The sequence below is a fragment of the Hemiscyllium ocellatum genome, chromosome 11 (assembly GCF_020745735.1).
Source record: "Hemiscyllium ocellatum isolate sHemOce1 chromosome 11, sHemOce1.pat.X.cur, whole genome shotgun sequence".
Lineage (NCBI taxonomy): Eukaryota > Metazoa > Chordata > Chondrichthyes > Orectolobiformes > Hemiscylliidae > Hemiscyllium > Hemiscyllium ocellatum.
In genome coordinates, this window is record NC_083411.1 from 29718910 (window position 1) to 29734516 (window position 15607).

The window sequence follows — 15607 nt, forward strand, 5'->3', positions numbered from 1 at the left end:
TTTCCCCCTGTAATTCCCAACATCAATAAATATTTGAAGCCCTATTCAGATGCCTGGGAAAAAAATAAGGAAATGTTAAAAATGCTAAGAATTAATATCTAGATGGGATAGGGTTGTTGATGCCATTAAAAAAGAAGGCACCAATCCTGCTTGGATTGCAATAGGATAATTAATGTAGTTGCTAATTCAATCAATTGAAAGGTGGTGGGGCATTGTTAGGGAATGATTTGAAACAGGAATGGTGTGGAAACATTTCAATAAATTGGGGAATATAACAGGGTGAGGTTGATACATGTAGCACAAGGAGTTCTGATTGGGGGAATAATGAATTACTTATAGGAATATGGAATAACAAGAGGTCAGTTTGACTTGTGTGCAGGGAATGGGGAGCAATTGGTTGAGATGGATTCAGGTTTTCAAAATCTTGTGGAGTGGGTGGAATTGGGAATGAAGTACATTATAAATTTTAATGAACTGAGTTGACTCAATGGGGAAACTTCTGATGCAGCTGCATCAGAGAAAATTGTTTCTCAAGAGAAAGAGGGTCAATCATTGCGACATCATTTTTCACAGTGATCGATTAAGAGCTTTCATTGACAAATGGGAAGTTCTATTTAATGTGGATAGAAGTGAAATGATGAGAAAATGGACAGAGAGTGGGGTCTTGTCTATAGGTCTATTGCAATGTGTGTAGAAATAATTAATATTGCAAAGAAATAAAGACTTGCATTTATATAGTACCTTTCAGTGTCTGAGGACAACTGCATGTCTTACAGCGAATAGATTATATTCTGAAAAGTAACCACTTTCATTTGTGGATACATAGAACAGCTAATGAACACATAAGAAACTACAAATAGCAATTAATTAGTTTGATAGTCTTGCTTGAGGGCAGGATGTTGACTAAGAAGTGCTGCCATAAAATTTTGTTTGTTGTCACATGTAGGTGAGATTTCAAATTAATGTTTCAAACAAAAGATGTCTCATCAAACACTAGTCTAGAGTTACTTGAAGTGTTATGCTGATCACTACACCCTTTTGAAATGATAATTTGGGAGAATACACTCACAGGCATCAGCATTGTTATTTTGATTTAGCATTGAAAAGAATGTGCAGAAATGAAAAATACCAATCTGAAGAGAAAAAAGGAAACCATCAGTATATTCAAAATTGTAGAGGATTATAGGTAGCTTGAAAACCTTGTTTTCTGTAATCATAAACTTTATAAGAAGTTTGAATTCATGTTCAGAAAAGAGGAAGTGAACAATGCTGAGATTTCATTGTTACTCTTAAAGGTTGGTGAATACTTGGAACAGCTTGTGTCTCTCAGGAGACACTGAAGGTGAAAAATGTTGGCAAAGTTTAGAAGGAACCTGATAGAAATTTGGCAGAGTGAGGGATTGAGCAGTAAAGGATTGAAAAGTATGACAGAGATTGTGGTGCACCTCATTTTTCAAATGTTCACATAGCCGTGGGACTACAACAATCTTTTCCAGCTTCGTGCATTCCAATGCTTTCAAATAATCAGAATTCGCAACTAATTTATTTGCATAATCAATGTATAAAATAAGAGACTTTATCATATTAAATATCTATTCTTTCTCAATGTAAAGTTTGCATTATATTGTAATTTCTCCTCTTTGTTTGCATTTCGTCTTCTCCAGACCTAAAGATGATGGCGCCTCAGAATATTTCATCATGAGCATATTCAGCCCACCACAACATTGTACACAAGCTTAGACAGTGAGTGTTACAAAGCTACTTGACTATAGAAGACATTACAATGAAGCCCAATCATGTTCACACCCACATTATCCACCTGGGGTGATTGCCTAGAGGAGGAAGGGTTCCTTCTTCTAGACAAGGGAATTGAGGTCAATTCTAATCACAGTTGTCAACTCTTAAGTGTTATTAGTTATGTGCTTGTGATTAAACAATGAATTTGACTGAAATTGTCAGACCATAGCTGAGATATGGACAACAGAGGATGACCATATGATGTTTATGGATTTTTTTCTTCTTTTATCCATTCAGTTTCTATCTTTGTCGCTGTGTCTGCTGCTCCCATTTTTTCTTATTATTTTATCTACTTCCTTCACAACTCACTGGGCTGATGGATTTATAGTTACTTTCTCCTGCTATAGAATGAGATTATGAAAATACAGCCATGGAAGCAGAAGGATCCCACCATTCATTGTGCAAGCGGATGTTCTCCATTAATACCACAGGGCCCAGTATTTAATAGAAGTATTCACAAATACCAATGAATTTTGGGACCTATTCAACACCTTACTTTCTCCCAACCTTCAGACAGTCAAATTAAGAAAAATCTTAGGCATTGTGAATATATGCATGCATGACAACTTAATGCAAACTCTTGCCCGACTCAGGCGAGGTGGCATATCAGATTTATAGTCCTATCTCATTTGCCAATTCAGAGTTCAGTTAAATTAGTACAGGTTATGAACCATGAAACTTTGTGTTTCCCGGGGACAAATATTAGAATGTTACAATTTCAAAAAGGTTGTTACTTTCCCAGTGGATAACAACTTGAGGGTGATCACAAAGCAAAATGTTAAGTGGTACAAAACAATCTACATTTATGGAGAAACAGTTAATGTTAGAAATCTGGAATAAAATCAGAAAATGTCAAAATTACACAGTCTGGATTTGAGAATAGGAATGGCAGATAATGATTTAGTCCACACCCAATCTGTTATTATTCTTTAATCTTTGTTAAAAGTGTTGTTGGACTTACTTTCCAACCTTTTCAGCTTTTATATAATATTTCTTGGAAGGACATTTTACATTATATAACTTGTTTGTGTGTGGATCTGTTGAAGCACTTACAGATTTTTTTCGTTTGTGTCTTACCATCAGCAGGGTGACCTGCAGGTTTGGTTCTGTAACACGGCATGGAATCACAATCTCACTGCTTCCATTGAACTTTATCACTTCAGGATGTTCTGTATGAGGTTCCACAAATGGACTCCGATGATCTTTTTTTTTAAGAAAAAGCACATGAAAAAAAGCACACCGTAAGGTTTTGTGAGGTACTAATTTATGACATTTTAAAATCACAGATGTTTCTTGAAACAGTTCAATGCAAGATTGCCATTAGTTTATGAAATAAATTTTTAACCTTTTAAATGCCAAATCCATTTTGGACCTTGCACAATTCCACCTCGATCTCAGTAATCACATACGTGAATTATCGTTCTGTTGTGTAGGCTAAAAGCTCTGCTACATAAGCTCATGGAGTGGAAACAAACAGTACCTAGACTTGACCTCACCTTCTTTTCTAGATTGTTCACACTACTACTGTATTAGAGCTTTACGTACAAAGTATTATACAGGGGAACTTCAATTCTCTGAACAAGATGGGCAGGCACTATTTAGTTCGGATAATCGATTATTCGGTTAATCGATTAAATGCCTTTCCTCTGGGGCTTGGAGTTTTTAAAGTCTGCTCCCCATTCAGTAAACTGCAGAAGTACACAGCGCTTGAGACCCTGACCCCCAACCCTGTCCAGCGCTATCTCCGGGCACTCCACACCCCAACCAAGTCCAGCACAGCCCTCCACCTGCCCCCGTGCCCCCCGCTGCCACCTCCCAACCAGGTCCAGCACTGCCCTCCTCCTGCCTTTGGCCCCGCCCGCCCCCACCCCCCAACCAAGTCCAACACCGCCCACCCGCCTGCCCCTGCCCCAACACTGTCCAACACCATCCCCCACCCATGTCCAACACCACCCCCCGCCCCCAACCCCTGCACCCCAATCCCGTCCAACACCGCCTTCCTGCCCCCAACCCCGTCCAACACCACCCTCCGCCCCCAACCCCTGCACCCCAATCCCATCCAACACTGCACCCCGCCCCCAACCCTGTCCAACACCAACCCCCTCGCCCAACCCCTGCACCACAATCCCGTTCAACATCACTCCTCCGCCCCCAACCCTGTCCAATACCACACCCCGCCCCAACCCCTGCACCCCAATCCCGTCCAACACCTCCCCTCTGCCCCAACCCTGTCTAACACCACCTGCTCACCTGCCCCGCCCCCAACCCCGTTCAACACCACTCCCCCTACCCCAACCCCTGCACCCAATCCCATCCAACACCATCCCCCCACCCCCAACCCTGTCCAACACCGCCCCACCCACCCCTCCCGCCCCAACCCCGTCCAACAACCCCCCCCGCCTGACCCCGAAACCCCTTCCAACACTGCCCGCTCCTAATCCGGTCCAACACTGCCACCTAACCCCCCCCATCCGGCCTGGCCCCCTCTCCTGGGGCAGCCGGATTGTATTCCAACAAGACTGCTGCTGCTGTAGCTGCCTTTCTCGGGTAGGTCTCCAAATAGCGCATGCACACACATTCACAGCCACACACACAACTTTTTACTGCAACTTTTTGACACATTCCACGTTTGCCCTGTACAGGACAATGTTGGAGAAGTTACCAGGAGATGGGGTCTAGGGTACACCCCTCTGTAGAACTCCAGGAAAAGTGTGGGGACATATAGAGAGAGTGAGAGGTCAGTCATTTGGAAATGGTGCCTGTTTATTCACTATAAACAAAAGACTGGGACCTAGAAACAGGGGATGTAGAGTCAGTGTGGATAGAGCTGAGAAATTCCAATGGTAAAAAGACCTTCTTGGGAGTTATCTACAGGCCCCCAAACAGTAGTCTGGATGTCGGATGTAAGTTGAATCAGGAGCTGAAATTGGTCTGTCGCAAAGATGTTACTACAGTTGTTATGGGGGATTTCAACATGCAGGTAGACTGGAAGAATCAGGATGGTATTGGACCTCAAGAAAGAGACTTTGTGGAGTGCCTCCGAGATGGATTCTTAGAACAGTTGGTGCTGGAGCCAGAGAGAAGGCAATTCTGGATCTGGTATTGTGCAACGAACCAGAATTGATCAGGGACCTCGAAGTGAAGGAGCCATTGGGAAGTAGTGACCATAATACAATAAGCTTCAATCTGCAATTAGAGAGGAAGAGGGTACAATCGGAAGTGACAATATTTCTGTTGAACAAAGGGAACTATGGAACTATGAGAGAGGAGCTGGCCAGAGTTCAATGGTGCAATACCTTAGCAGGGATGACAGTGAAGGAACAATGGCAGATATTTCTGTGTATAATGCAGAAGATGCAGGATCAGTTCAATCCAAAAAGGAAGAAAGATCCTGGTGAGACTGCACCTGGAGTATTGCCTGCAGTTCTGGTCTCCAAATTTGAGGAAAGACATTCTGGTGATTGAGGAAGTGCAACGTAGGTTCACGAGGTCAATTCCTGTAATGGCAGGACAACCTTACGCTGAAAGACTGTAGTGACTGGGCTTGTATACCCTTGAGTTTAGAAGACTGAGAGGGGATCTGATTGAGACATGTAAGATTTTTAAAGGATTGGACACTCTGGAGGCAGCAAACATGTTTCCACTGATGGGTGAGTGCCGAACCAGAGGACACAGCTTAAAAATATGGGGTAGACCATTTAGGACAGAGATCAGGAGAAACTTCTTCACCCAGAGAGTGGTGGCTGTGTGGAATGCTCTTCCCCAGAGGGCAGTGGAGGCCCAATCTCTGGAATAATTTTAGAAAGAGTTGGATAGAGCTCTCAAGGATAGTGAAATCAAGGGTTATGCAGATAAGGCAGGAACAGGATACTGATTAAGGATGATCAGCCATGATCATATTGAATGGTGGTACAGGCTCGAAGGGCAGAATGGCCTACTCCTGCACTTATTGTCTATTGCCTATTGTCGGATTCACGTCTTTGATGTAATGTTTCTATCGGGACCTCGAGATCTTCTTCGGATAATCTGATTTTCGGATAACTGGTATTCAAATAATTGAGGTTCCTCTGTAATCAGCCCAGGACCAAAATGATACCACATAGGCAACAACCAGGGGGGATCCAGGCAACAGCATGTTAGAGAGAGGATGTGTCGATAGTTGTAACTGCAAGCCATCAGCTTATTTATTAAGCACACCTTTCTGAGATTTTAAAGTAGGTTTTGTATTTTACCCATGCTGATTGAGAGTGGTTAGTTTAAATAACACAAGCATGGAAAAGTTAGATTTTCCAATATGTTGTTGTGTTGCCATAGTCTTACCTGATCATTGAGGCTGTTCTGTCATTTGAAAGAGAAGCAACTGGTGGTGATTTAACCTGAGGGCCACCAGACATCAAGTGAGGGAAGAGATTGAGAAGGACAGTCCTTCACAGCAACCTCAAACTAGTGACAGGAATTGAGCCCACACTGTTAGCAACCTACTGCTCTGTAAACCTACAATCCTGCCAACTGAACTAAACTGATTCCCTTCAGCTTCATTATTGATGGTAATTTAAACTATTCATCACATTTTATTTTCTTTCCACAGTAAATGTGTTCATAAAATTATAGCTTTGAATTCAAAAGTAAACTTGACAGGCCATGCATGGAGTTTGATAGGAAGTGCACAAGCAAGAAAAGTGATTGCACAATGTTGCCAATATTAAATATAGTAGAACACACAGATTCACAGTGAACAAAACCATTCAGTATTTTAACAACTTTGAATGTTCTGCACCTTGGAATTACTTTAAATGATATAATTCTCTGTTCCCAAAAGTGAATTGTGTTGTCAGGGAATATGTAAAGTGTTGTAGTCCTATCTCCCACTCGTATCTAACTTCAAATTCACGTTTTGTGCTCCGAGTCTGGAATTAACATCAACTGTTTGTATTAAAAATAAATATTTGTACCAGTCTGAAATTGCTAAAATTATGTTTTTTATTCATTCATGGGATGGGGACATCACTGGTTAGGCCAGCAGTTATTACCCATCCCTAATTGCCCAGACGGCAGTAAGATGCAATCACATTGCTGTGGGCCTGGAGTCAAATGTCGGCTAGACCAGGTAAGGATGGCACCTTCCTTCCCTAAAGGATGTTAGTGAACCAGATGTGTTTTTCCAACAATCGGCAATGGATTCATGGTCATCATTTAGACTCCTAGATTTTTAAATTATGTTCAAATTCCACCATCTGTTATGGCAGATTCAAACCCAGGTCCCCAGAACATTACTTGGGCTTAACGGTCCAGCAATAATACTACCAGGTCATTATACTCTGAAGCAAAGGCAGTTATGTGAAAAATCATATCGAAGATTTTTCCTTTGAGTAAATACAATTTATTGAGTAATAAAAAAATTATTCTGAAATCCAAATGAATAAACATTGAGAAATAAATTCCATTATATAAGAACTGAGAGGAGGGTTAATTTTTTTTCTCAGGAATGGAAAATACTTTCAAATGATGTCTTTGAGTTATTGATGCTTGAAGTGAAATAGAGAAGAGAGTCCTTCTTGATATTTAAAAGATCCTTTGTGGATAAAAAGCAGTTAGAATACATAGCAAGAAGTATGTGAATGTGAAAGACCTAAGCAAAGGCCCAAATAGACTGCTAGTCAACAGATACCAATTCAGCACCCAATCAAAGTATCAGCATTGTGCACATAACTTGTACCTAATTCCATCCCATGCCTTCTCTCTTTTTTTCAGGCTGTAATAGCTCTTGATGAATGGAGGTTGGTCAGCATGATCTTGGTTCATGGCTATGAATCAGTGGTTAGCACTGCTGCCTCACAGCGCCAGAGACCCGGGTTCAATTCCCGCCTCAGGCAACTCTCTGTGTGGAGTTTGCACATTCTCCCCGTGTCTGCATGGCTTTCCTCCGGGTGCTCCGGTTTCCTCCCACAATCCAAAAATGTGCAGGTTAGGTGAATTGGCCATGCTAAATTGCCCATAGTGATAAGTGAAGGGGTAAATGTAGGAGTATGAGTCTGGGTGGTATACGCTTCGGTGGGTCGATGTGGACTTGTTGGGCCGAAGGGCCTGTTTCCACACTGTAAGTAATCTAATCTAAAGGAGCCTTCCACATCCATCAAAGTTTTACCTGCGCATTCACCAATATCATTTATTGTATCCGTTGCTCCCGATGCGGTTTCCTGTACATTGGGGAGACTGGACACCTCCTAGCAAAGTGCTTTAGGGAACATCTCTGGGACACCCGCACCAATCAACCACTCTGCCCTGTGGCCCAACATTTCAACTCTCCCTCCCACTCTGCTGAGGACATGGAGGTCCTGGGCCTCCTTCACCACCGCTCCATCACCACCAGACGCCTGGAGGAAGAACGCCTCATCTTCCGCCTTGGAACACTTCAACCCTAGGGCATCAATATGGACTTCAACAGTTTCCTCATTTCCCCTTCCTCCACCTCACCCTAGTTCCAAACTTCCAGCTCAGCACTGTCTCCATGACTTGTCCTACCTGCCTATCTTCTTTTCTAAAGGTAAAAAGTGAGGTCTGCAGATGCTGGAGATCACAGTTGAAAATGTGTTGCTGGTTAAAGCACAGCAGGTTAGGCAGCATCCAAGGAATAGGAAATTCGACGTTTCGGGCATAAGCCACCTATCCACTCCACCCTCCTCTCTGACCTATCACCTTCATCCCCTCCTCCACTCACCTATTGTACTCTATGCTACTTTCTCCCCACACCCACCCTCCTCTAGCTTATCTCTCCACGCTTCAGGCTCTCTGCCTTTATTCCTGATGAAGGGCTTTTGCCCAAAACATCGATTTTACTGCTCCTCGGATGCTGTCTGAACTGCTGTGCTCTTCTAGCACCACTAATCCAGAATAAAAGTGAGTAACCCAGTCAAGTTCTGCTCTTAGCTGATCTCCTTAGAATATCTTCATGACCTTCTTTGTTTTCAAACACAGAAATTCATGGATTAGACAGTGAAGTTAACATGACATGACACCAACACAAAAATGTAATTAGCCTTTAATGATTTTACTCAATTTAAACATCCACGTGTGAGATTTTACCAGAACTGTAACTGAAAAAACTTTTATGGAAATTACTAAATGTGCTATATTCCAATTTGACAGGCTGGCATTTGTAGAAAGAATGTTTTCTTCCTCCTACCAGCCATGATTGATTGGTGATAGTTAATTCAACTTAATTTCAGAGAAAACTGTTTGAGGGTTTGGCTGAACATAGCCTCGTATTCAATTATTTCAGTGACACATAATTTACGTCACAGATAAGCCATAGGCACGTTTAATGATTTTGAGAATTTGCACTTGTTTTGAGAATTTGTGTTTCTTTTACAGAATATTAGATATAGAAAGAACTAATCCTTTATGTTTAATCAGAAACATGAGTGAAGAAAGTTGTGTACTGTTATGATTTTGTAAGGACCTGCTAACATTCAAAAAAGAAATCCAAACATTTATTAGTCAAACTTATAGAATCACCTTTCAAGGTTTCATCTTTTTGAAACAAAGACAAACTTTGTTGTGTATAAAGAGAAATTATACAAAACAAACTTAACTTAGTACTGCAGCTTGCAAAGGCGTATGCTAGAAACCTAATTTTTTTTAAAGTACTTCCCCACCCAATGTGCCACAAGAGATATCTTGAAAGTTCATTCAGTTTTCCTGGGCCAAATTCAAAGTAAGCCTGGAATTCACAGTGATTTTCCTTAGTGTTCCAGCGATCCTCTAAGGCCAGATTTTATTGGGGTCTCTTTTAACTATTCGAGACGTCACCATTTCTTTTCAGATCTTGCAACTCTCAATATCTCCACTCCTGGGTCAGGGGACTAGCAAATACCAACTGCTTTCCCACAGCTTTCCAAGCTAACTCTTCTCGTTTCTTTCTGTAGCAAGGCTCTATGAGTACCTTGCAGACTTTTTCCACAAGTTGCAACTGAGAGGAAATCTTTCAGCTGTTATTCCCTCATGGAAACCAAACTGAGATGAAGTTAGTTAAAAATCATACAACACCAGGTTATAGTCCAACAGGTTTATTTGGAAGCACTAGCTTTCGGATCGCTGATCCTTCATCAGGTGGTTGTGGAGTAAAAGATCGTAGAACACAGAATTTATAGCAAAGTTTACAGTGTGATGTAACTGAAATTATTTATTGAAAAAGTCCTGGATTGTTGTTAAGTCTCATCTTTTGGAATGGGCATGTTGGTTTCAGTTCTTTCATACGTAAATTCCAGAACTTTCTTAAAGTTACATTCTCAAGTGAACTTTAATAACAGATGCCATGTTGACAGACAGCCTCACACAGGGCACCGCCTCCAAATGACTGACTGCCCGCCCTCTCTCCCTTCCCACACTTTCCCTGGAGTTCTACACAGAGGAGTTATCTAAACCCCTTCTTCCCCAGATAATCTCTCCAACATTGTAGTGTACAGAACCCGTCCAAAAGTTGCAGTTAAAAGTTGTGTGTGCGTGTATGTGTGCACGCACTACTTGGAGACTTACCCCACAATAGCAACTGCAGCAGTTGTGTTGGTGTACAGTCCAGCTGCCCTGGAGAGAGGGCTGGGGTGTCCTGGGTTAGGAGGCAGGTGGGGATAGTGTTGGATGGTGTTGGAGGTGGGGACGGGGATGGGTGGGATTGGGGGCAGGGCAGGATTGGAGGTTGGGAGCAGGGTTGGGTTCAGGGCGGTGTTGCACGGGAGCGGGTTGGTGGGGGCGGTGTTGGGGTCAGGGGGTGGTGTTGGGGTTGGGGGCAGTTTTGGATGGGATTGGGGGCAGGGGCAGGGTTGGGTTCGGGGCGGTGTTGCACGGGAGCGGCAGTGCAGGGGTGGTGTTGGGGTCAGGGGGCAGTGTTGCACGGGGTTGTGGGTGGGGGGCAGTGTTGGGGTCAGGGGGTGGTGTTGGTGTTGGGGGCTGGTGTTGCACGTGGTTGGGGTTGGTGAGTGGTGTTGCTGTGGAGCGGGAAGGAGAGGGTGTTGGGGGCTGGGGGCTGGTGTAGGGGCTGGAGTCTCACACGTGATGTGCTGCTGCTAGTCTCCTGAATGGGGAGCAGACTTTAAAAATTCCAAGCTCCAGAGGTAAGGCATTTCATCAATTAACCGAATAATCAATTATCCGAACAAAATAGTGCCCACCCATCTCGTTCGGATAACCGAAGTTTCCCTGTAGTCACAAAATAGTGACTCATGGGATACAGATTTTATTTCAAAACACCGTCACTTTTAGAATGTTCAAACTTGTGTTGGAGCATAATCTTGAATGCCCCTTAACTTGCTAAAGTTACAAAATGTGCGGTACTGAGATAAGGAAGTGGTAGAAAGGCAAGGAACAACAATTGCTTTAATATAATTTTGCTGACCTAACAAAATAATTACACATTTGTTATTGTTTATCAATGTAACATACACTTCCCACTTTTTCATCAGCCATAATCTTGATGAAGCATCAGAGTTTGTGCGGCAAATCTTGCAAAATGAAATATCATCAAATAGCATAGGCTACTATTATTTGTTTCTTTATTTGTATTTCATTTTTCTTCCCATTTCTCTTTAATACCTCAACTGAAGCAATTTTCATGAGTCCTCATAAATATGAAGGATTTTCATTACTACTTAAATAGTGCGATATAAAATTTTTCTCAATGCTCCTGTGAAGTGCTTTGAGATGTAAATGTTGTAAATTAACCTGATCAGATGTAATATAACAAAGTTCAGGTGGGACTTCAATCTGGATCTTCTAGCTCAGACGGAGGGACACCACTACTGCACCCTAATGGCCCTTTCATGACATATATTACCATACAAAAGTTTGCTGCTTTACTGGTGAGAAAATTGCCATAATATTTCTTTGTGATTTGTACTAAACACATCCTCATTTCTGTGCAATTCTGCTCCATTGGAGCCAGAATAAAATTTGAGACATGAAATTTGCAGCTGAATGGATAAATCAACTGTGATGTAATTGCTTCATGTCATTTTCAGTTCAACCTGCTTTACTCTTCGGCTATATGAAAGAAAAGCAGAAGGAGGCCATTTGGCTATTCATGTCAGCACTGCCATTCAGTAAGATTATGGCTGATCTGATAATCCCCAGCTCCACTTTCTTGCCTTTTCTGCTTGATTCCCTTACCAAGTAAAAATCTATCTCAGCCCTAGACATAATTAATGATACAACCTTTACAGCCCGATGCTGTCTGTGGTAAGAATTCCACAGATTCACTCATTTCTGATTGAAGAAATTCCTTGTGATCTTGATTTAAATGGGGTGACCCTTTCATCTGAGATGATGCTCTCTGGTCCTAGACTCTCCCAGAAGGGGAGACAACCTCTTGGCATTGTCCCTGTCACACTCCCTAAGAATCTTGCATGTTTCAATAAGGTCACCTTTCATTCTTCTTTGCTGAGTGCAAGCCCAACCTGCTCAACCTCTCCTCATAAGAAAATCCCTTCATGCCTGAGATCATCCAGTGAACCTTCTCTGGACTGCCTTCAATTCCAATACATCTTTCCTTAGATAAGGGGACCTGTGAACAGGACACTATCTGTGGGCTAACTCGGGCCTTGTGTTAGCTAGTTTGAACAAGACTTGACTATTTCATACTGCATTCTCTTTGGAATATAGGCCAATATTCCACATGCCTTTCCCATTACCTGCTGAATGTGGTTGCTATTTTTTGTGAGTTTTGCACAAGGAATCCCAAATCTGTCAGCTTTCTTCAGTCTTTCCCAATTTCCATAATATTCAGCTCTTCAATTCTTCCTTCTACTTTGCCACATTATGTCCATCTGTTATGACAATCATTGTACGCTCGCTAATCATGCCTATATCCCTCTTGAGACTCTTTGTGTTATCCTGATCATTTGATTTTCCATCTATTTTTGTGACATCCGCAAATTTGGCTATAATACATCCACTTCCCTCTCCAGAAATTTGGCAGGATAATCGCGGCGAATTACAACAATCAGCTTCCGACACTTACTGAGAAGACGGTATGCTCAAATTATACCTGAAACTCGATGAGTATAAACTGGCTCATTTGGAACCAGTTCTGCTGGTTAGAAATTCCATGTTGTGCTGACATTTTACCCATGCTTATATATGGTAAAAGAAAGCACACATAACCGAATAGAATTGAGCACGGGGTAAGGGTACATCTATTTAAGACAGAAATGAGGATGAGTTTCTTCTCTGAAGATAATGAATCCGTGGAATTATTTACTGCAGAAGGATGTCAGGGCTAGGTCATTAAATATATTCAAGGTGGAGATAGACTGATTAAAATAAGAGAATCAAAGTTTACAGGGAAAAGTTAGGAAAGTGGAGCTGAGAATTATCAGAAAAGGCACGATCTTATTTAATGGAAGAACAGACTCCATGGTCAGAATGGCCAACTTCTCTGGCTACGTCTTGTGGTCATAAAACAATAAAGTTTGAAGTAAGATACAACATATTTTAATAATCTATTAGTGTCTAATTGTGCATCCTCAATGTTTTTTCTTGCTTTAACCTATACAGTTCTTGAACTGCAATTTCCTTTCAAATCTGGATCTTGGATTGAAATGTACATTCAGTCTGATGGGATGACTCATTTCTTTCTCTGTCTCCTAATGAAGAGCAGACCTTTCTAAAATAGTCTATCTAAATTCTGCTCTTAGTGAGGTCAGTGGGAGCACTGTGTTGTGGGTCATAATTGCACTCCAGGGCATGATCACAAAATCCAAATTGGCACATCAATAATAATAAGGGAGTACTGCAATGTCAGGTGTATCTGCCTTCAGTTAAGGTGTTAAACTGAGGCTCTATCTGCCTCCTCAAATGGATTTTAAAGATTCTATTACACTATTTTGAAGAAAAACAAGGGAGAGCTATCTCCTGTGTCTTGGTCTACATTTATCCTTAATCATCACCCAGGAGACATTATGTGGTCATTAAAACAGAACTGTTTGTGAGAGTTGCTGTGTACATATTGTCAGTTACGTATTCTTCATTACGGCAGTAAAGTATTTTATAATATCTTAGAAAGATGCAAAAGATTAAATGTAAATGCAAGTCATGCATTTTCTTTCAGTACAGTACCAAATTGTCATTTATTCAGCATTAAACCTGCCACTCTGGAACATCCATATCCTTCAGGCTGCTGAGTGTCAACTTGATTAGAAAAAAAAGAAACAAACAGCAATGCTGCAAAAATTAAACTCTTCTCCTTTCACTTGTAGGAGAACTGCCCAAAAATCTATCATAATTGTGACTTCAAAATATGTGAGAACCCAAAACACTGAGAAAGGATTAATGCCAGTTTAAATATGATGATTTATGCAAACACTATATTCCTTCCCATTGATAAAACAAACAATCAAAACCATAAGCCCTGATTGTTAAGGAGAAAATAAAGATGTTTGGATGCATGATCTCTTTGTAAGAAAAGACCAAAGCTAAAAGCTAACTAAGTGATTTAACATGTCTAGTTTCATCCAAACTTCATCTGAATGCCATCTAAAGGTTTGCTGGTGACACCACGTTGTAGGCCGGATATCAAACAATGTCGAGACAGAATACAGGAAGGAAATAGATTGCTTGGTATTGTGCTGCAAAGATAACAATCTCTCCCTCACTGTCAGCAAAACTAAAGAGCTGATCGTCGACGACAGGAAGAAAGGAGGAGGACATGCCCTATCTACATCAACAGAGCTAAGGTGGAGAGGGTTGACAGCGTCAAGTTCCTGGGAATGATAATAACCAACAATCTGTCCTGGACCACCCATGTAGATGCAACAGTCAAGAAGTTACAACAATGCCTCTTCTTCCTCAGGAGGCTATGGAAATTTGACATGTCCATAACGACGCTCACCAACATTCACAGATGCACTATAGAAAGCATTTTATTTGGGTGCATCACAGGTTGGTATGGCAACTGCTCTGCCCAGGATTATAAGAAGCTACAGAGAGTTGTGAATACAGCCCAGAACATCATGTTGGCCAACTTCCCATCCATTGACTCCATTGCTGTGGAAAAGCAGCAACATCATTAAACATCCCTACCACCCTGGTTATAATTTCTTCCAACCTCTTCCGAAAGGCAGAAAACACAAAAGCTTAAACACACGTGCCAATGGATTCAAGAATGGTCTCTTCCTTGTAGTTATTAGACTGCTAAATGGACATCTCAAATTTCAAATGCTTTTGTATACTTCCTGCGCAGTCATAACTCTGTGTACTTCACTCTGTTCAATCACCCTATGATCTATATGTCCTTGTATATTATGATCTGCATATATTGCATGCAAAACAAAACTTTTTACTGTATGTCAGTGCTTGTGACAACAATAAATCAAATCAAATGAAGCAGATTGATTTAGAAGTCATGAAGGCTGTCAACCAAGTTGTAGTAATGTAAGAATATTTTATGTTAGAATTAGGATCAGAAATTGAGCAGTTAGCACCACGAGCCTTATCTCTGTCATTGAAGGAGATCATGACTGATCTGATTTGGCCTCAGCTCCACTTTACTGACTGCTCCTCATTACCTTCAAGTCCATTGCATATCAACAATCTTTCTAACTTGGCCTTCTGTAAGCTGGTTAGTACTGTAAAAGCCAAACTCTACAGTGGACTTTGAAGTTGGGGGGGTGCGAGTCTTGAAACTAACTACAAGCAAATTAATTTTATTTGGTTGGCTAAAAGAAGAGGAAAACTTGCATTTATAAAACATTTTTCAACTCTGGATGTCTCAACACACTTTAGAAATTATGAATAATTTTGGAAATGTCATCACTGTTGT

General features: G+C 41.4%; 1 protein-coding gene across 1 annotated transcript in view; it reads right to left on the bottom strand.

Annotated features, from left to right (window-relative positions):
• kdrl (kinase insert domain receptor like) overlaps positions 1-15607 on the bottom strand; it is a 206698-nt gene that overhangs the window by 131379 nt on the left and 59712 nt on the right. Inside the window, exon 4 of the mRNA XM_060832503.1 lies at positions 2875-2999. Coding sequence (XP_060688486.1) covers positions 2875-2999 — 125 coding nt within the window. The remainder of the gene's footprint in view (positions 1-2874; positions 3000-15607) is intronic.